At 58.0% G+C, this 20677-nt stretch overlaps 1 protein-coding gene across 7 annotated transcripts; it reads right to left on the bottom strand.

The window, feature by feature from the left end:
* Window positions 1–232: 232 nt before the first annotated feature.
* KMT2B (lysine methyltransferase 2B) lies at window positions 233–20421 on the bottom strand. 7 transcript variants are annotated; one of them, XM_061388029.1, is made up of 38 exons: window positions 20044–20421; window positions 18842–18914; window positions 18412–18606; window positions 16604–18267; window positions 16279–16392; window positions 16035–16185; window positions 15490–15769; window positions 15273–15328; window positions 14751–15029; window positions 14361–14455; window positions 13990–14088; window positions 13746–13859; window positions 13471–13617; window positions 13277–13372; window positions 12703–12820; window positions 12063–12176; window positions 11722–11906; window positions 11559–11648; window positions 11371–11475; window positions 11172–11245; window positions 10466–10581; window positions 10279–10370; window positions 10062–10199; window positions 9272–9430; window positions 8910–9057; window positions 8748–8826; window positions 8469–8629; window positions 7238–7465; window positions 5860–7156; window positions 5688–5777; window positions 5501–5610; window positions 2192–2329; window positions 2034–2108; window positions 1754–1931; window positions 1346–1453; window positions 1142–1225; window positions 902–1031; window positions 233–811 (listed from the first exon to the last, which is right to left on the bottom strand). In XM_061388029.1, exons 1-38 carry the CDS (start codon window positions 20404–20406, stop codon window positions 536–538), a joined length of 8019 nt encoding a protein of 2672 aa, XP_061244013.1. In that variant the 5' UTR covers window positions 20407–20421; the 3' UTR covers window positions 233–535. The 7 variants fall into 7 exon arrangements, with proteins under 7 accessions (XP_061244013.1, XP_061244011.1, XP_061244012.1 ...); XM_061388027.1 differs by having other exon boundaries at window positions 16604–18606; XM_061388028.1 differs by having other exon boundaries at window positions 8910–9030; window positions 16604–18606.
* Window positions 20422–20677: the final 256 nt, after the last annotated feature.

Raw genomic sequence — 20677 nt, 5'->3', positions numbered from 1 at the left:
GGCCCTGCTCCCCAGCGAGAGTTCATCCACAAGGACTTAATTCAATTCTAACCCAGAACAGGTATTGTATTTAGCTCTGAGCCTTCACAGACCCCACAATTCTAGTTCTGAACCATGCCCTCTTACCTACCTGTTCAGGCTGACAGGTTTCCCTGGCTCAGGATGGGTGTGGGGCACAGAGAAACAGGAGGTCCTACCTGTCCCTAGCACCATACAAATGGAAGACGACCTCTCCAAACATTGACAGACTTTATTGTGGGGGGGTTCCCACCTGGGATCCCACCCCCTTAAATAAAAAAGTGCATAGAAAAGAAGGGATTTAGAAACTTTTGTACAATATCTACATCCTGGGCCCCCAGGGCAAGAAGGGGGCGATTGCTGGGTGGGCTGGAGGGGTGGAGGCAGGGCCCTCGCCACCTGCATGCCCACATCCACCCTGAACATGAGGGTGGGGGTGAGATGCTCTGGGAGGGACGAGGGAGCCCCCAGGCTAGGGGCAAGATGGCAGCGGAGGGAGTGGCAGGCAGCTACTGCTTCAGTTAAGGAAGCGACGGCAGCGCTTGGCGCCACAGTTGCAGGGCAGCTTGTTGCTGGCATCCTCAATGGGGAACTTGTAGTCATAGGTGAGCTCCTCACCACGCAGGATGCGGCGCAGGGCGAAGATGACGATGTGCTTCTGGCCCTCCACATGGATGACTCGAGAGAAGCAATTGGGCTCACACGAGTGGTTGATGAAGCGGGCGGCATTGCCATGCATGGTGGCGTCCACCACGTCAAAGTCATCCATGCGGAACATGTAGCACCCAATGCCCTACAGGGACAGTGTGGGGACGTCAGAGGCTCTGTTCCCATGGACCGCCCTGTTTTAGCTGCCTCATTCCCATGGCCTGGCAGAGCCTACCTTCCCATCATAGAACTTCTCCCGCTTGTCAGTCAGCACAGAGCGAATAACAATACCAGAGTACTCGATGACCATTTCGCCGGCATCGATGTTGCGCTTACAGAACAGGCCCCGCCCGTGGATGGCAGATCTGCAGGGTAGGATGGGCAAGGGGGAGGTCAGGGGGACAGAACCAAGGCAGCCCCTGACCAGGGCACCTGCCTGTCCACCCAGGGGCATCCTCCCCACAACCCCACAAACCTGTAGACACCCACAGCCTCTTTGGATGTCTTCTTGAGGTGGCGAAAGCGCATGGCCATGGGCAGCTCCAGACTGGTGGCACGTCTGGTGGGGGATGGCAGTGTCACACAGGCTGGTACCCAGAAATGACTTCTCTTGCCCCTGATTACCCTCTTTTGGGCCCTTCCAGACCACCCCCAGCACACCCTGGCCTGCCCCCCATACCTGGTTGACCTGAGCTGCACCTCGTCCTCTTCCTCGTCACAGGTGGCTCCCTCAGGAAGCACCCGGTGCTGGGAGGCCAGGAAGTTGAACATGTCAAAGGTGCACTTGCTGCAGGTGGGAGGGAGGAAAGGAAGGAGGTTCGTAGCCATTCTCTCAGGAAGATGCTACCCATCTATTCTTTGGCCTGGGCCTGCTGCTGGTAGGGCAGGAAGAATACTGCTACTATTGAAGACACAGCAAAAGGGAAGAGACGGGGTTCATTCTGATGTGGTCTCCAGAAACAACTTCTGGAGTAGCCTAGTGTCTTCTCCTCAGACCTCAGTTTCCAATCTGTGCAGACTGAATTTCCACCCTTGAGAACTCCTCTAGGGCTACCCGGACCCAGGCACCACACCCCAGACCTCTCACCGGAGATAGACCTCAGCGCGGGCTGCCCCATGGGGGTTCAGGGGTGGCTCCTCCTGGCCCTCTCCCTGCTGGTGGTAGCGGAACTTGTAGTGCTGGCAGCGCTGAGCCCCGGGCAGCTGCTCTGCCAGGAAGATGACAGCATCGTGGTGGATGCCCAGGAGCCTTGCCCCACTCATTCCTGGGGAGTCAACGGTGAAGACACATTGGTCATGTCGGAGGCCCATCCTGTCAACTGGGAGTCATCCCAGCTCCCAGCATCCCTGTGGACCCCCTCAGTTACCACTGAAGGAGAGATGTCTGAGCCGGGCATGCCCTCGGGCCTCTTGCACCTTCTCAATCAGAGTTCTCCATGCCCCTGGGGAGAGGGCAGGGCCAGAGCTGTCAGGATAATGTTCTATGGAACATCTCCCCTCCCTGTCAACACTATCTCCAACTCACCTTCCAAGCTCTCTGCCTCCACGCTGAACCCATCCTCACTGCTGATCTCGAAACGCAGGTGTGGGCCAGCCCGTTTAGGGGCCTGGTTCTCTTTGTCCTCTGGGGATGGAGGCTCTTCCTCGGAGCTTGAAGCCTCACCTGGTCCCAGGGAGCAGATCAGAGTTGGGGAGGGTCACCCTTCCTTGACTCAAACGTCCCTGGCTCCCCTCTGCCTTCCCTTCCTCCTCGGGTACAAGCACAGTTACTAGATTTAATGGCCTTCCTCTTGCAATATCTGCCCAATGAATCCTACAGAATGGACATTACGTCTTCTAAAGGGCCTATGGTCCCTTTTCTGTAGGACATGTTCACAGCTCACTCAAATTCAGTCTGTCACAAATGCCCATCTACTCCTCATTCTTCTGAATCTCACACAAAATTTAAAATACTGGAGAACTTTTGCACATGTGTTTTTTTAAGTGGGCTAGGGTTAGGGTTAAGGTTAGCTCAGTGGTAAAGAATCTGCCTGCCAAGCAGGAAATGCATGTTCGATCCCTGGGTTGGGATGATCCTCTGGAGAAGGAAACGGCAACCCACTCCAGTATTCTTGTCTGAAAAATCCCATGGACACAGGAGCCTGCTGGAGTATAGGCCATGGGGTCGCAAAAGAGGTAGACATGACTTATTGACTAAACAACAATTTTTTAATGTGCACCCCATTTCTGCAAAGATTACCAATATAGTATTATAGAAAGCCCATACTCACAGAATCAAGCATATGTACACTACAAGGGACTTCTCAAGGGCTAAAGAATTTAAAGCTACAACAGACAGGCCTAGCTAACATAGGTGATGTGGATGTGAGAAAGAGGAGAGTTAAGGACAACTCCAGGTGTGGAGTCTAAACAACTGGAAGGATACAACGGCCACTGATTGAAGCAGTGAAGGTAAGGGAGAAACAAGTTTGTAGTGAAAGTCAAGAACTCAGTTTAAGACACACTGAGTCAGAGATCCGTCTTAGAAAACCTCCCCTTTCAACTTGTGGCAGAGATGGCAGGCGGGCAGCAGGATATAGGAGCCTGGCTAGCAATTTGGGAGCTATCAGAATTAGAGATAGGATTTAGAGCCAGGACGATAGACAAGAGCACTTAGGGGTAAGTGGAGATAGAGAAGTCAAGGCCAGGGTCCTGGGACACACGAAAGTTGACAGACTAGAACAATGAGCCACAACCAGAGGGGAGGAGAGGGCTGGAAGCCAGGAAAAGGACGTGCTTCAAGAAGGGAGGGATCCGTGCACCAAATGATGCTATTGGCTCAAGCAGGATGTGAACTGAGGCCCGACCACTGTACCTAGGATGAGTGGGATGGGGGCAAATGTTTTGAATGGAGCACATTTTAGGAGAGGCAGGACTCACATGGCCATACTTTCTTCCCCACATAACTTCTTTGGGCCAACCTGCCCATATGCCCACCCTCTGGCCCTAAGCAAGACTAAACCTAACTCTTGCTGTGTGACCCACATCATCTCCAAGCCTCCAAGTGCCCCAGGGTCCTTCTCTGACTTCTTCCACCTTTCTCCACCCTCACTTCCATTCTGTTCCCTGAACACAACTACACAGACCAGTCTGTAGACACAGGCCTCGCCCAGGCACTCTCTCACTGGCTTCTTTCTCACAGCGCTCATTCTAAGCTGAAGTACACTTGCTAATTACATGTCGGTTTCCTCTAGCAAAATGTGTCTGGTCCCTATGGGCAGGGACCTGTCTGTCACGGTCACTACCACCTCCTTACACCATCTCTGACCCCTGTAAGTAGCCTTTCAGCTAAACAGTCTCAGTCTACTTCATTCCACTTCCTTACTCAGCAGTTGAGCTCTACATAATGGAGAAAATCCACACATCCCAACAGGACTGGGGCCACAAGAAATTCTGAGCCTTGGGCTGCTCAATTACCAGCTTACTCGGCTGGAGCCCACTCCCTCTCCCCCTGCCCTCCATGACCAGCAGAGCACTGCCCTTCCAGCTTCACTGAGTCCATCAGCCAGAACTGCTTCAAGTGCCCCATCCTGCATCCTGATGTCTCATTATCTCTGCAAGTACAGGCATAACTCGGAGATATTGCGGGTTCGGTTCCGGACCACCGCATTAGGGTAAATACTGAAATAAAGCAAGTCAACAAATCTTTTGGGTTTCCCAGGGCATATAAAAGTTATGTTTACACTACATTGTAGTCTCTTAAAAGTGCAACAGAATTACGGCTAAAAAAACAATGTACATACCTTAATCATCACTAAAATATGCTAACCATCATCTGAGCTTTCATTAAGTTGTAATCTTCTTGCAATAGTAACAGCAAAGATCACTGATCACAGATCACCGTAACAGATAATGAAAAAGTTTGAAGTATTATGAAAATTACCAAAGTGTGACACAGAGACACAAAGTGAGCAAATACTGTTGGAAAAATGACACTGATAAGACTTGCTCCATGCAGGGTTTCCACAAACCTTCAATTTGTAAAAAATGTTGATAACTGAAGGGCAATAAAACGAGATATGCCTGTACACCTTCCTCGTGTCCTTCTCTCTGTCTCAGGGGTCTCCAATTCAAACCTGACTGCCACACCTCCTCCCACCTCCTTTTCCATCCATGAGTCCCATTCAACTTCCTTCTTGCCTTTGCTTTCACAGCCCTCACACAAAACCCCTGTAAGTCTGTCCCACCCTCTCCCCCAACCCAAGACTCTCAGCTGAGCTTTTTGGTGAGGTGCCTGGGCTTTGTTCTGGCTTCCTCATCACCCACTGTCTTCAGTTTTGGACTCTGACACAACATCTTCCCCACCCTGTGCTACCTGCACAGACAGTACACCTTTCCCAGACCCCATGTGCATGGTGGCCTCTGCAGCAGTTGGGATGACCGACTACTGCCTTCCCTGAGCCTCTGGACACCACTCTCCTCTGACTTCCCTACTGCTCTTGCCCTTCCTCTGGGTCTCAAGTGGGCTGAACCCTTTCTGAATGATCCCCAGAACCCCATCTTTGGCTTTACTAGGTACCTTACCTAACCCTCTGACCCTGGCACACGAAGTTCTGAAGCCCTTCTTTGACCTCTTGGGGACAATGGACAGGCATGTGTCTGTTTCTGCCACAGGCCACAAGCTCCTAAGGGTATCTCTGCAACCGTAGCACCCCACCTCAGGCTTGTATCCACTTTGAGTGTGCAATGTGCAATACCCAGGGAGTGTTTAAAGTGGACCAATTGTGTATGTCAGTTACTCAGCTGAGACAAGAATGGCGGAGGGAGGCAGTGAGAGAGAGAGGCTGGTCCTTACCTGAGTAGTGGTGCCACTGGGACTCAAGCAGCAGGTCAGGGGGACCATCAGGGGCCCGGGAAGGACCACCTTCGGGAAGTGGCAACAGAGGGGACCGGTCCTGAAGGGGCCTGTGAGAAGAGACCTGTCAGAAGGAGGAAAGGACAGCAGTACCAGAGCCTCCAGGGAAAGGAGGCTGGCCACTCACCTCGGGCTTTCCTCCGCAGTGAGCTCCCCAGGATCATCCAGGTCGAGAACTCCACGCACGGTGGGCGTTTTCATCCTCACTCGGCTGAACCTGGGGTAGGGGCACCGTAAGAAGGCTAACTGCCTTCCCCTGCCCACCTCTCTCCCACTCCACAGCCTGGCCACTCACTTACCCACTGCCACAAGGCCCTGGACCCTGGGGGGGGTCCTCCAAGGACTCTCCATCTTCCTCCAGCCGGGGAGTCTTGCTGGGTGGAGGCGCTGGTGGAGAACGGCCAGAGAAGGTGGACACCCTTTTGACACGGATGGCCTGGCGGGGTGGGCTGGGGGGCCCACTGCTCAACACCAGCGTCAATGGAGGGGGGGGTGGGGGCGGGGCAGGGCGGACCACCCCTACCACTGGCAACACACCCAGCAGGGGTCCTGGGGGCAGAGTCCAGGAAGTGGGGGCCGTGGGGGGCATGGGAGGGGGCAGAGGCGGTGGCTTCACTGGAGGTGAGACAGGTTCACCCTCCCCCGCCATCTTTACAAACACCTGCCCCAGCTTGTTGACGAGGATGATCTTGGATGCGGCAGGTTTCGGGGGCTCAGGGGCAGGGCCCAGGCTCAATACCCGGACCCCTGGGGGTCCAGGGAGCCAGGCAAACGTCCGGGTGGGGTCAGCTGGGTTAGGGGGCAGGCCCTGAGGGGGCTGGCTGCCATTGGCCAGGGGAGGTGCTGGGGGAAGGGGCTCCTCTCTGGGTCCAGCACCGCCCTCCCCAGGGCCCCCTAGGTTCTTCAACACAAAATCCACAATTTCTGACGGCAAGTCCTCGGGAGGTCGGGCCCTGTCCCCTGCAGCCCCGATGACCCCCGCCCGGCCTGCTCCTGGCCCTGAAGTAGGAGTCCCCTGGCCCCGAGGCTGCTGGACTGCCTCGGCCTCGCTGTCGGTGCCATCATCCACTCCATCCAGCTGTTCAATGCGGGGGGCTCCAGGGAGGGCACCGGGGGCCAGGGCAGGGCCGGACACCACAGTCACGGGGAAGTGGACGTAGCGGGGGGTGGGGCCGGCCTCCTCCTCTGAGCTGTCCCCCAGGCCCCCGTGGCTGCTCCCCCCGGCCCCCGCAGCCACAATCTCTTCCTGGAAGGGCTCAGTCCCCAGCAGGCTGGCCGCAAAGTCCAGGTCAGCAGCACTCAGTCCTGACACCACCTCCATGTCCTCAAAGTCTGGGCCCAGGTCTTCAGGGGGTGGTGGAGGAGACGGGGCCCGGCTTGGGGGAGCCAGCTCCCCTGAGGTAGGTGTGAGGGCTCTAACGACTGAGGTAGGAGGGGGCACCCTGAGCTGAGGAGAGGTTCTGAGAGGGGGAGAGGCCCGCCGTGAAGGTGGCAGCCTGGAAGCCAGAGGGCTGGGGCGACGGGAGCGTCTCGGGGGAGCTGGGAAGTCCGGGTCTCCCACCGTAGGGATGTGGTGGGTCAGAGAAGATGGACTTCCTGTAGGGAGAAGGGTCGGTGTCAGCCAGGAGTTCCTGCCTCACCCTGCCCCACCCCTCCCCAGGAATTCCAGGTACACACCAGGCGAGGGCAGGGGTCCAAAGGACACACCCCCCAAGGGCCTCCGGGATGGTGAGTAGTTGGGCACTTTGATTCGAGCCCCCGAGAAGGAGCGGGGGGCTGGAGGAGGGGCGCTGCTTGGATCCAGCCGAGGTGGGGGGTCCGGGTTCTGAACGGGTGGGTGGTGCTCAGGAGCTCTAGGGATAAGGGCATCTGTATCTGGCGGGGGGTCCACATGATCTGGGGGCTCTAGAGAGGCAAGAGAATGGGATCGTGGGTGGCGGGGGCTCCTTGTGAAAGCCTCTGCTCACACACCTTTCATTCTTTTGAGGCACCCACACCTCCGTCTGGCCCTTGACCTGGGCACAAGGTGCTTGCGTTCCCAGTCATGGCCCAGGTCTCAGACCTCTCTGACTTCTCCATACACCTGGCTCAGAGTCCCTTTGTGACCCATCCTTTGCCATTTCCTCACTTCCTGGATGCCTGCTGTTCCCTCCCAGATTCAGTACCCATTCAGGGTACTGCCTTCCCTCCAGCACGGCCAGCCCTACCACTTTCTTACTTGCGCTGCATATCCCAGCCACATCAAACGCATCCACCCCATCCTGGTGCTTGTGGTGCCCCATTACCTGGCTCCACCCAATCTGTACAAGCTGATCTCTGCTGCCTCCTCCCAATACTCCGGTGTTTCCAGCCAGGATGGCCATACCCTCTTTCCATGTTGTGCTCCAACCCAGAACAAACACCTTGCCCACAAGCACGATCCACATCTCTCCCTCCTCCCACTGGGCCCACCAGGACCTCTCTCTCTACCAGTCCTTGAGCCCATTCTGTGCTTCCTGCCAACCGGCCCTAAGCGCTAGCATGGAGGGGAAGGTGTCAGTTTGGGAAATGAGCAGATCTAGGGTTGAATCCTGGCTCCACCACTATGCCCTTTCTAGGATGTACAAAGGAGCTTTTCCCTTTTACAAGGGGCTGTGGGGAGCATAACACAAGGACGGAGCCCCAAGTCAGGTGGCCATAAATGCTCCTTACATTTGTCCAGAAGCTGCCACCCTCACAAGCAGTTAGGGCGCACCTAACTCTCTCCTCACTTCAGGCATGAAGTTAATCTTAAGCTACCACCACCACAACAAACAGAACAATGGCAAACATCCTGGGATTCCATTAGGGCACAGGAGAATGCTTGATGGGTAGCTGTTTGCGGAGGGCAGCACTCAGGGAGGAAAATGCGTGCGCTCCAAGGCTGTACCTGAGCAAGGGGCAGGACTGTGCACAATGGTCTGGTTCTCTTCTGCTGCCTCCAGGTGAACGGGCTCTTCCCTTGGCCCCCATGGCCGATACTCCAGGATCCGGCACCGATACCAGCAGCGCCGCCGAGCATCCACTGTGCTCCAGTACAGACGGGAGCACCTGGGGCGGGGGGAGGTGGGGGGAGGTGGCGTGTGGGACAAAAGGGTCAGGACAACCTGGGAAACAAGATCCAGCCCTGGAAGCCCCCAGCCCCACCAACGCCCCTTGGGTTGCTCACTGGTAGCCAATGGGGAAGAGCCGTCCCTCACAGTCTGAGAGGTCAGACAGAGTGCCCAAGGAGTCGATCCGGATGGAGCCTATGGTACAGGTGGGTGGGAGAGGTCAGGAGAGCGGGCCTAGGCAGGGTCAGGAAGATGAGGGGAGAAAGCAAGCTGCTTACCAATTAGTACATTGATGGCATCAGGTTCAAGCCCCGTCAAGAACTTTCGCTTGAAATTGATGCCCTCAAAGTCCACGTAGACTCGGCGGAGAACATCAAAACCGTCAGGGTTCACGATCTCCTGGGAGGTGGGTGGCAAATGGGGTTGCTGGATTGGTGAGGGGGTGAGGGGGATGTGAGGGAAGGCTCACTCCACAGACTGGTCAGTCAAGGGGCTTGACTAAAGCACTGGGGGCGGAGGGTAAGGGAACAAGGAAGAGATACTAAGAAGCAGCTGGGTGAGGCCCGAGGGGCTACGGGGCTCCTTGAGAGGAAGGAGAGAGCGAGCAGTGGGGCACTGTGTCCCCAAAGTGAGGGCCCACCTTGCCATCCAACAGGTCTGTGTGCTTCTGGCAGAACACTTTCTTGTCATCCTGGAAGATGCAGTAGCTGGCCCGGGCGCACATGAAGTGGAAGTTGCTGAGGCAGGAGGAAAGGCAGCAGCCCACTGTGGCACCAGGCTTCAGGCAGAGTTCACAGCGCTATGGGCAGAAGGGGCTGCTAAGCGAGGAAGCCAGGGCCTGACACCCGGCATCGCTGTCCTCAAAGACTTCTTGGGCCCCTGCCGAGCCTAGCACCTCACAGAACAACAGCACATTACTCCCCACCAGTGGCATCCAGGCCCAGGCATACATCAAAACAAGCGCAGACTCCTTGAATCAGAGTTGCAGCGGGAAGAAAAACAACAGGAGCTAAGGTTTCCTCACACTGTTCTAATGCGGAGCCAGTATTACTTCACTGAACCCTCGCATCTGCCCGCTGTGGCAGGTCTCTCTCATCCTGCTTCCTGAGGGTGAGCTGGCGGCACCACACAGAGGGGGGGTTCCCACGCAGTACCTCACCTCACAGGGATGCAGTAAGAGGTAAATGCCACACAAGCTTAGTAACAGGAGATCATCTAACTTTTAGTCTCCGAGGCTTCAGGCCCACATTAAGCCAGAGAGCACAAATAGGAAAAGACTTGCTTTCGCTGCAGCACTAGAGTCCTGGACAGCCAGAAGAGGCACCAAGGACAAGCTGTGGCAGAGACTGTGAAACCAGAGCTGTCTCTACTGCAGTTGGACCCCACCCCAGTCCCCGAGAACTGCCCCCTCTTCAGGCCCGCGCCCTCACCATCTGCCTCCCTCGAGCCACAGCAGCATGCACGTTCTTGAGGGAGCCATCGTTTTCTTCAAACACTTCGGCTGACCAAATGGCACAGTTGACGTGTGTCCACTCATTCTGCCCAATGTACAGGAGACGTCCCGCCTCCTGGGGGCAGAGTCGTGGTGTGAGGGGAGGAGTCAGAGACCAGACCCTACAACCTGGGTCTTCATGCAGTAGCCCTCACCTTAGAGTCCGCATCCCCGTATTTGAGGCAGAGTGCACACTGACGGGGGTCCTCCAGGTGTGAGAAAGCAGCTGAATCCTTGCCCTGGAAAGCTGGTAGGGGTTTGGGAAGGACGGTCCAAGAATGAGGACCTGGAGCCTGGCCCACCAACTAAGTGATCAAGCTTCTAGCCCCAACTGCCCAGTACCTGTTGAGGGATCGCCTGGAGGCTGCCCTGATTCTGGGGTCTCTGGTTCCTGCTGCCTCCACTGAGCATAGACGTGGTCCAGGGACGGGGGCAACACCGCATTGGGAAGGACTCCGCTGTGGACAGGCAGGGTCAGCCTCTGACACATCTATCGAGGGGTGCTGGGCTGGGGCCCACCCGTAATATCAACCCGATTATGCCATGACCCCTCTGTCCTCTATGTGCAACTTCTCTCAGCCTTCCAAACAAGCCAGACCCTCTCGTGCCACCTTTGCCACATAAAATACTGTTCTTCATGCCCAAAACATGTCTCCTCCACTTTTCAGCTTAGATGTCATTTCTCTGAAAGCCTCAGGCCTGAGGCTCCTAGGCAGGCACCTCCTCTGAGCTCCCACAGCCCCTGGGCCTCCCCATCAAAGCCCTAACTGTCCAGGTTATCAGTGCCTGCCCAACCCCCCAAACATGGCTTGCCCACTGCTGTCCCCAGCACCAGCTTGCATAATGTACAGCCAAAGAAAGAATTAACCACACAATCTGAGTCTCTGCTCATCTAGAACCACTGGGGACTCTCATCCTGGTCCCACGCCCTCCAAGACCCTAACCCTGCTCCTTGTCTATTCTCAGTACAGCTGGACCCCGGATTCCCAGGTGCCCCTGCCTTTGCCCTCACTCCCTGGTTCCCCTCCTGCTACCCAGTCTTGCTCACTTCGGCAGCCGGGTACTCCGTCGCCAGTACTTGGGGTCGTGGGCGTCGAACCAGCCAAACGCAGACTCTAGCAGCTGGGGAGCAGGTTAACAGGATGAGAAGAACTATCTTCCCCAGGAGAGGTGGTGGGGGCAGGAACCCACTCTCTCCTCCCTGCTACCATGCAAGCCACCCTGAGGGCAGCCCCCAAAGAGCTCACCTTCAGTAGGAGCCCCTTGGTCTGGCCTCCAGCCCGGCGCTCCAGCATCTCTCCTTCCTCAGAGTGCCTCATCAGGATGCCCACCACGTCCTCCATGAAGCTGTGCTGTAAGGGGGTTTGTCAGGACCCGAGCCCCCACCCCAATCCTCTCCTCCAGGCACGCAGCGGCTCCTCAGTGTCCCACTCACCACAGACTTGTAGTGGCCCTCCTCGAAGCGCCGCCTCACAGCGTGCAGATCACAGGGCCCTGGGTGTAGCTGCTGTCCTTCCTGCCCACACTGCAAAGAGGGGAAGTCAGCAGGGCTCGTGCTGGGCTGGGCCCCTCCCGTCCAGTCATCCGGGCCCGCAGACCTGGGTGCACAGCAGCAGTGGGCCTGCCACCTTGGAGCTCAGCAGGCCCTGAAGCACCTGGCGCAGGCCCCCCTGTAGGGCCCCACTCAGGGCCTCTCGCCAGCGAGGGTGTGTGGCCCCAGCACATGGCCCACAGGTGTACAGCACCGAGTCTGGCAGCCCTGAAAGGATCTCGTAGTCTTCATCTAGAATGGCCAGGGCAGGAAAAAGAAAAATGGTTTCAGTGACATGGAAGTTCTCAAACCGCCCCAGGTCACTAAGAACATTTCGCTGTCCTCTGAGAGCCTGTGGCAAGGGGCAGGACAGGGCTGAGGCCACACCCCAGTCTTCCGTCCACTCACCCGAGAGCCCCTCACACTTGGCATGCACCCAGTGGTCACATTGTGCACACTGCATCATCTTGCTCTCGTAGTCATTGTCTTCATAGCAGCGTGTGCAGATCGGGCAGTAGTTTCCTAGACCAAGAAGAGGCAAGTCAGAGGGGTTGGTGCCATGAGCTGCCCTCAGCAGCCTGGCATGGAGGCCAGCTGGCCCACGACTGCTGCACGAGCTGCCCTGTCCTGCCCAACTTGGGTCCCTACCATGCCCCAAAGGCTGGCTAAAGATAAGGATGCTCTCCTAACTCTGCAGCCCCAAAGGCTCACAACGCAAAGAGCCTTGCTAAACCTGCTGCTTGAGCCAACGAGGAAGCCCAGGTCTTCAGAGAGCTCAGCGGAGACTTAAGGTTCTAGGAGGTACTTCCGGGACCACCATGAGGGTGGGGTCCAAGCCCTCCACTCCCACTGCCCTCAGAGGAGCCGTGTCCCTCTCTTAAGTACTAGATAGGCTCCTACAAAAGAGTACTTTGAATGGAAAGAAAGGCTCCAGAGGAGAACAGAGTGGAGAAATACTAGCAGAGAGAATCTCTTCCAAATGCTTGTCTAGAAACCTGGCCCACTCCCCGGTGGCCCCCGGGGCCCCGGTCCCCTGCCAGGTCCCCACCTTTCTCAAAGAGCTGGGTGCACCTGGGGCAGAGGCTGTAATCTCCCGACCACTCGACGTCCCAGTTCTTGCCTGGAGTCGCCCCACAGCTCTTACATCGCACGCAGGCTGAGCAGATCTAGGGGGACAGGGCAATGTTAGGGGGAGAACCAGACACCAGGCTGGAGCAGCGTGAAGTGGGGAGGGGCAAAGACGAGTGGGCAGAAGACAGATGCAGAAGGATGGGTAAGGAGAACAGGTGTGCAGGAGAGGTGAAGCGGAGGATGGAGAGGGAAAGCAGCAGGGAAGGAGAGAGATGAAGTGTGGAGACTCGCAGAGACAGAAGAGATGAGGCTATAGCAGGGGGCTGTGAACTGGGGACTACGGAATCCATGAGCCTGTAAAACCATTACATATAAATTCTGCACAGAAATCTTATCTGTGCAAAATTCTTGAAGAGGCCATGTGATGTTTATCAAACTCTTAAGAGGACCTCCACCTTCCCACCCCCAAGAGCCCTGGCCTAGAGCAATCCTGGGGTGGTGGCGGCATTAATTAGAGCTCCAAAGCCAGGGGAGGGGGCCTCATCTCTCACCCAGTGGCGCCGTTTGCGTGTGGCTCGGGTTGGGTAGCTGGGCCCCAGACAGGCTGGGTGGTAAGCATGGCGGCAGCGCTCACACTCCAGGAGGTGCTGCAGGATATCGGAGAAAGACAGTAATGGTAAAACCTACCGGCTCAGAGACACCCCTCTCCTCCATGCGGCCACTGCCATGGCCCTTGTGCCCAAACCTTGGATCCCCGGCCTTTGCGCCCACAGACGTGGCAAAACTTGCAGCGGCGGCAGCACCAAGTGTCATGATGTTGGGGCAGGGGCCGCTCGGCCTCCTCCAGGCAGAATGGGTGGAAAGGGTCACAGCAGACCTGGCAGAACACCAACTAGGAGTGGGGAGAGTGAACAATGGACAGAGTGAGGGGCCAGGAGGCCAGGGAGGGTGACCCTCTTTAAAGGGCCCAAACACCAGGCAGTCAGGGCTAATGGAGACTTGAGGGGAAAGGGATCCAACCTCATGCAGGCCTTTGCTGGCACACAGCAAGCACACCATGGGTGGTCCCCCTGGCACGGAGGTGAGTACACTTAGGCCACCCATCAGCCACACGTTCTCCAGGTCACAATCCTCCTGAGGGAAGAGAAGATGCAGAATCAGAGAGCAGCCAGGAACACAGCAAGATCCAAACTTAAAGCCCAAGGTTCTCATTCGTAACCAACACGTTTCTTCCCAGCACAGTGCCCACCACCCTATGCCATACCTTAAAATCCACACGAACCCGGTGCACACCATCTGGAGACTTTTGTTTTCCAGTCCAGCCATTGGGAAAAGAGGCAAAAGGGCCAGGGGCCAAAGCATCCTAGGGAGGGACAGTGGTGCTAAGAGGGCTGCAGCCCCACCATTTACCAACTTCTCACTGCCCTCTCCCCAGCCTACGCCACCCTGCCTTTTGCCTAGACTCTACTTGGCCTTCCACAGAGAGATGCCTGCTTCACCCACGCAGGGCCTGTCCTCTGACAGAGACACTATAGCACTCAGGTGAGCCTGTGACCCTGACTTGCCAGGAAGCTCCTTGGGATGGAGCCACACCTCACACAGGGCTCAGGTTCTTGGTGTGGGGGCTATGCTGACCTTGTCCAGGCGCCTTCGGGCCTTGAGCTGCAACACAGGCTGCAGGGTGGGTTTGCGGGGCCGACTCTGCTCCTCTGGTTCTGGCACTGGCAGCTCTAGGCAGGACACAGGAGTGGTGAGGATCCCCCTCTTCTCTGCCCCATCCCCCCTCCTCGACCACCCCCATGTGATTTCCAGATCCCCAGGCCTTTAATGAGCCCAAGTCCATGATGACGACTTGAGCCTTGTTCAATAACCTACTGAAAACCTCCCGCACCCGTTCTCCCTGCCCACTAAAACTGCCCTTCTCTTCACTCAGTCACTCTCCTGGAGACTGACAGAGCCTTGGGTTGGGGAGTCCTAACCCTTCCACACACAGGACTGATACCGAAAGCAGCAAACAATTCATACCATTCTCCCGGGGGGTCCGACGCCGAGGAGCAGGGGGACCCCCGGGGTCTGAGTCATCCGAGTCCTCGAATATATCATAGGAGGGTCGCTGTTTGACGCAGCGCCGGGCTGACTTGCGCTGCAGTAGGAAGGAGTCCTGCTCCTCGGGCCCCGGGGGGGCCACCACCTCCTCCCGGGGCCCCCCAGCTCCCGCCCCCCGGCGTGGGCCTGGCGGACCAGGGGAGGCCTCAGGAGATTCATCGGAATCCCAGGGCAACAGCGTCTTCACTATCGTCCGGCCTGTGGGAACAGGGGACTTAGTAAGATCTGAGCTCAGCCAAGGACTCGGACAGTAGGATGGAGAAAAGCCAGAAAAAAGCGCAGAAGAGAACAAGCACGGGAGATACAGAAGTGCACGATGGGAAAACGACAAAGGTGGTGGACTGCAAAGACAAAGGGAGGAGAGCAGAGAAAGACGTGGTTTCCTCTATAGCATGCATCTCAGTAAGACTGTGTAAAGAAATGCTGCTCAAGCTTCGCTACCTTTTTTGGCCAGCCGTTCCATCTTCCGAGCCTCTATCTTGTCACACTTCCGGTATCTGGGGAGGGGAGCAGCACGTCACCAGGGTAGGGGACTGGTGGTCTGGGGGAAGAGAGGAAGCTCTCCACAAGGATGCCAATCCCACTGCTCTGCTGGGGCAGGAGGCCTGGGTGACTGACAACCATGGGTGGGAACGGAGCCTGCGCCCCAGCTACTCACACACAGCACTGCTTCTTGGTGTTGGGGCCCCCAAACTTGGGCTTGTCCAGGCAGTTGACACAGGAGCCACAGTCCTGCACACGCAGGCAGCCCCGACAGTGTCCACACCGTGCCATCCGCATCTTCTTGCCGTGATGGGAGGGCAGTGAGCGCCGGGGTGCATGTGCCAGGGTCCCTCCAGACCCTGCAGGCTCTGAGTCTCCCCCGGGCCCTGTTGACTCCACCTTTCCCGGCTGGGACTGGGATGGGACGCTCTCAGTCTCAGATGCTGATGATGTATCTAGTGCAGTGGAGAGGTGGGAATGGAGCCACAAAGCACAGTTCTACCTTGGTCCCCTGACCTCCCCAAGATCCCATTCAACTTTCCCACCATGCTCAGGCTCCAGGTGCTCCCAAGTCTGCTCTAAGATCTAGCACTCCAACCCACTTGCCACCTGGCCCAAAGGACCCTACTCAGCTGCCATTCTCCCAGGTTCTTGATTCCTTCACTCACCCCCAAATTTGACACAGCTGTCAAAACTTCCCCACAACACACCCGCCCCTACCCTCCGCATTGAGGTCCTGCCGATCCCGGAGAGGGAGAGCGCTGAGGCGGGGGACGTCTTCGGGCACCATGGCCCGGGCCTGACCCAGGGCCACAGCAGCATGACGGCAGACATGTTTGATGCGGGGGCCTTGTACAGGGGACTCAGGGCCCTGGGGGAGGAGAAACCAGGAATACCTGTGGAGAGCTGCCCCTCATACTCCCTCTGCCAGTCTTCCCCAGAGGGCCTTCTTCCCACTCCATACCGATGGTCTCTCCCTCTTAGTTTCCACTGATTCATCTTCCGACTTGACAGAACCTCTATCTGGGATCTGCTTGACAGTCCCCACAACCTCCTCCATCTGCCCTCCAGGGCTGGGCTGGTGGGGGAATAAATAGGGTCAGAGGCTGGAGAGTGAGGACAAATGGGGCCAGGGAAGGAACCCAAGAAGCTGGGGGACAAGGGAAAGACTGGCTTGGAGGGTTCCCTGCAATGCTAGAAGGTGTCCTGAGAGCCAGGAGGCAAAGGGACTGCAGAGAATTGAGTCTGAGTGACTGGATGCAGGGGCCTGGCCAAAGCACCATGCTCACCGGCATCAAAGACGCCACTTTCTGCTGCTGCTGCTGGTCAATCTTGATTAGCTGCACCTTGGCTCTCTTGAGGAGACTGAACATTTTCTCCTCCACACCAGACAGTGGTAAGGACCCCAGGCCTGCAATCCGGGCCTTTTCCAGTGGTGGCGCCTGCTGTGGCGGTGGCTGCAGCTGTAACTGTGGCTGCAGTAGTGACTGCTGTGGTGGTAGTGCTGGGGGCAGCAGCTGGGTTTGCAAGGCCTGTAGGGGCTGCTGCAGCTGAGCGTGAGGCTGTTGCCCACTGCTTGGAGCTGGAGCCCCAGGGGAGGGCATCTCAGCCTTAATAGGAGTGGCGACCACAGGGGCAAATCGAGGCAAGCTGAGGTGGTTCGTGCGGCCCACTGCCCGCGGCTCAGGCTCAGCTGGAGAGTCATCGGCAGGAGGAGGCTCTGGCTCAGGGGCTTCAGGGGCCCCAAGAGGAGGAGTAGTAAGCACCGATTCGTAGATCTTCAGGTGGGCTTCACTTGGGGTAAACTGAGGGGCCCGAAGGAGCAGGGGCCTCCGGGAAGGAGTGACAGGGGCAGGAAGTGGGGGTGGGGCCGGTGGAGGAGCAGGGGGAGGAGGGGGCAGTTCCCGGGTCAGTGAGGTCCAGCGAAATGTGGGTTCCCTTAGGATGGACCGTCTCTTCTCAGGGAGTGGGACTGGGGTAGATGGAGGAGTTGGGGCACGGGGTGGAGAGGGGGCTGGTGCTGGTTCCTGGGGGGCCAGTGGGGAGGTGGCAATGGGAGGCCGTAGAGTAGGTGAGACCTCCACCTTTGGGGGCTTGGGGGGGTCTTCATCCATAAATCGCCGGGGTGTCTTGATGACACGGGAAGAGCGGGCACTCACCACAGGCATAATAAACTGTCGGATGTTCTTCAGAAAGGTGGTACTTTTGGGGGCCACAGTAGGGCTGTCTTCCAGAGGGCCTCCTGTGGCGGTGCTGGGGACTGGAGTGGGAGGAGAGGTACCCTCTGGCCCTGCCCGAGCAGCTTCCCGCTCTGCTCGCTGGCTGGGAGTTAGGGGAGGCCGGCCCCTCTTTCGCGAGCATGTAGCTGGGACCACGGGAGGAGGGGACTCTTCCTGCTCCTCCGGGGCACGAGGCGGTGGAGGGGTTGGTGGGGGTGGAGGAGAGACAGGTGGGGGGGGAGGGCAAAGTGGGGATGGAGGAGACGCTGAAGCGGGTGGCAGGGATGGAGGAGGTGGAGGGGCTGGAGGACTCAGGGGTGGTGATGGCAGCTTTGCCTCTTCCTTTTCCTCGGCTAGCACCATTGCTTCCTCAGCTACAGCTCTCTCTTCCTCCTCATCTTCCTCTTCTTTCTCCTCCTCTCCCTCCTCCTCCAGCTTCTGCTCCTTCCTCCAGCAGGGGCCCTCTCCTTGTCCAGATCCAACTCTTCCCTGGGGGGCATCCTGCCAGCTTTCCTCATGCCGATCTTGACCCTGACCTGATTCAAGTCCCAAGGACAACTGTCCCATCTTCATTTTTTTGGCCTTTGAAACAAACTTGATCACGAGGGGGAGGCGGCCTCGGCCCCGGCCCCTGCCTCCACGGCCTCCTCGCCCAGACTGTCCTCCACGCTTGGGGGTCCCAGGTCCTGGGCCGGGCCCCTCCTTGCACTTCCAGCTGCCAGTTCGGTGTTTTACTGGAACAACAGGAGGCGGGGGCTCAGGTCTGGGGATTGTCACAGCTGCTTCTGCCACCACTACTGCTTGCTGCTTCTTCCTGCAGGGGCCTGCTGGCCGTCCTGGGGGCCGTCCCCGAGACCGACGCGGGGTGGAGGACTCACATGCCCGGCTCCGGGGGGCTGGGGGTGCCTGGGCCCGCCGGAGAAGTTCGGTCAGTGCCTGCACCATCCGTTCTGTGCCCTCCTCACCCCGTTTCCGGGCAGGAGTCTTTGGGGGTGCAGGAGCCACATCTGCTAGGCGAGGAGGCGGAAGGGGGGTCGTCTTATGCTTGCGGCCCCGACCTCGGGGGGCTCGACCTAAAAGGAGAATAGGTGTGGGGAGATGGGTCAAGCTGGCCCTGCAGACAGAGGAAGACTCCAGGAGTGCAGGGACTCTGACTTGTCTGCTTCCCCAACAGCCCAGCCTAGCTGGGGCTTTGACACAGAACACACTTGGTAACTGATAGAGACTCTAGAGCAGGGCAGAGCTGACACAAAAAGCAAGAGTAACATTCCTATAAAGCTACAGAGGTAGAGTTTCCCAGTCACTCACCTCGCTGGGATCGGAGCGCAGAGCGCAGGGAACTGGAGGCCGCATCTTCATCTGAGTGAAAACCCTGAAACTCCTGATTTAGGGGACCAGGGGTGGAGGGGAGAAACAGCATCAGTGCTAAAACCCTTGTTTAGCCTGAGACTCAGATATTGAGGAATATCCCCAGCTTCCCCCTTAACGTATCCCTATTTACAAATGAACTAAAAAGACTAGAAGGTGAAAGGCAAAAATACACAATCTCTTCCCAGGGATGGAGATAGAATGTATTTTGAAATTGCATCCCCAGTTTGAGACCACACCAGCACAAGCCATCAGTGGTCCACTGGCTCAAAGGGAACAGAACAGGGTCTAAGTCAGGCAGTAGCCACTACCCTCATATTCTCTCATACTCCAACTCAGAAAAAAGTAGAACCTCTGTCTATACCCTCTCAAGCTGTTGTTTCTCTCTGAATGAAAAATGGGAATTGGGGCACTCAAGTGGGGTGTGCATGTACATGTATTAAATAGTTCATCGTATTATGACCTGCCGTGAGCACTCAGGTGGCTACAAACCGTCCTAAGCAGTACAACCCACACCTTCGAGCCCTTTCTGAGAGACTAATGATAAATTCTGAATTGAACTCATACCTGCTGGAGTACCCAGTCTCACCTACGTCCCATGTCTCTTGCACCTCTGCCCCCAAGAGGAAGCCCTCCACCATTCTCCCCTCTCTTCACTTTAGTCGGAAGAAGAATTGGGGCACTGGTGAAATGTGATGTGTCGGAGCTTATGAGGCCGGGTGGGGCAGCTTGCACGTCCACAGCCTAGGTCCACAGGCTAGCCCGCGTCCACTCAAGCCACGCTTCTGCTGTCAACCACCACTGGTTGGGCATGCAGTCCCATAGCCTCCTAGCCCAAATCTCTCCAGCCCTGGCTTTGCCAACTACCAAGAAGGATCAGCCCAGGACACTTCTGCAGGACCTGCCTCGAGCCGAAGTGCTCAGCGGCAGCTCAGGCTTCTCTATCCACTTTCAGAGGCCTCTTCCACCGACAGCTCCGCACAGCCTACCTACCTCCTCCCCTGCCTATTTCCAGGGCCCTTTCCCTCCCCAAAAGCCCTGAGGACTCCGCTTCCCCACATCACCCCTCGGGGCCACCCAGACCCCTGGAAGCCCCCAGCCTCCGCCCCGCCCAGCGCTGGGGACGCCTCCGACTGCCTCACCTCATCGTCGGACTCCCCGTCACTGCTCTCCTCCTCCAGCAGGCAGCCCCGGCTCGGGCCCCAGCCCCGGCCCCGACCCCGGCCCCGGCCCCGCTGAATGCGCGGGCCGGCCCACAGGCGGCGGAGCCGGCGCAGGCCCCGGTGGAGTCCCAGCAAACGGAGCAGGGCCGTGTCCTCCCCGGGCTCGGCTCCGCCCGGCCCCGCCGCGCCGCCGCCGCGCCGCAGAGCTACCCGCACTCTTTCGGCCCCGTTGCCCCGTCCGCCGCGGCCCCCGCCCCCGCCGGAGCCCCGCGGCCGGCCCGGGAAGCGGCCCCGCGCGGAGCCAGGCCCGGGGCAACTGCCGCCGCCCGCCGCCGCCGCCATCTTGGCACCGTGAGAGGGGCCGGGGAGGCGGGGGGAGGGGCGGCCCGTACGCAGGGCCGGGGGGAGGGGAGCAGAGGAGGGGCGGGGCGGCTTAGGCTCACGACAACAACCAGCGCCGCCGCGGGGCCGACACGAGCCAGGGGCTGGGCCGGCCGCGCGGGGCACCACGGGAGCGGGAGTCCGAGGCCGGCCGGCTGGTCACCCTTAGACCGCACCTAAAGAGCCTAGACCCCGCGTCGCGGCGGGAGAGGGCGAGGCGCAAGGATCTCCG

Source organism: Bos javanicus, chromosome 18, assembly GCF_032452875.1.
Source record: "Bos javanicus breed banteng chromosome 18, ARS-OSU_banteng_1.0, whole genome shotgun sequence".
Classification (NCBI taxonomy): domain Eukaryota; kingdom Metazoa; phylum Chordata; class Mammalia; order Artiodactyla; family Bovidae; genus Bos; species Bos javanicus.
The sequence above is the reverse complement of the archived record's forward strand: the minus strand, read 5'-3'. Positions and strand labels throughout refer to the sequence as shown.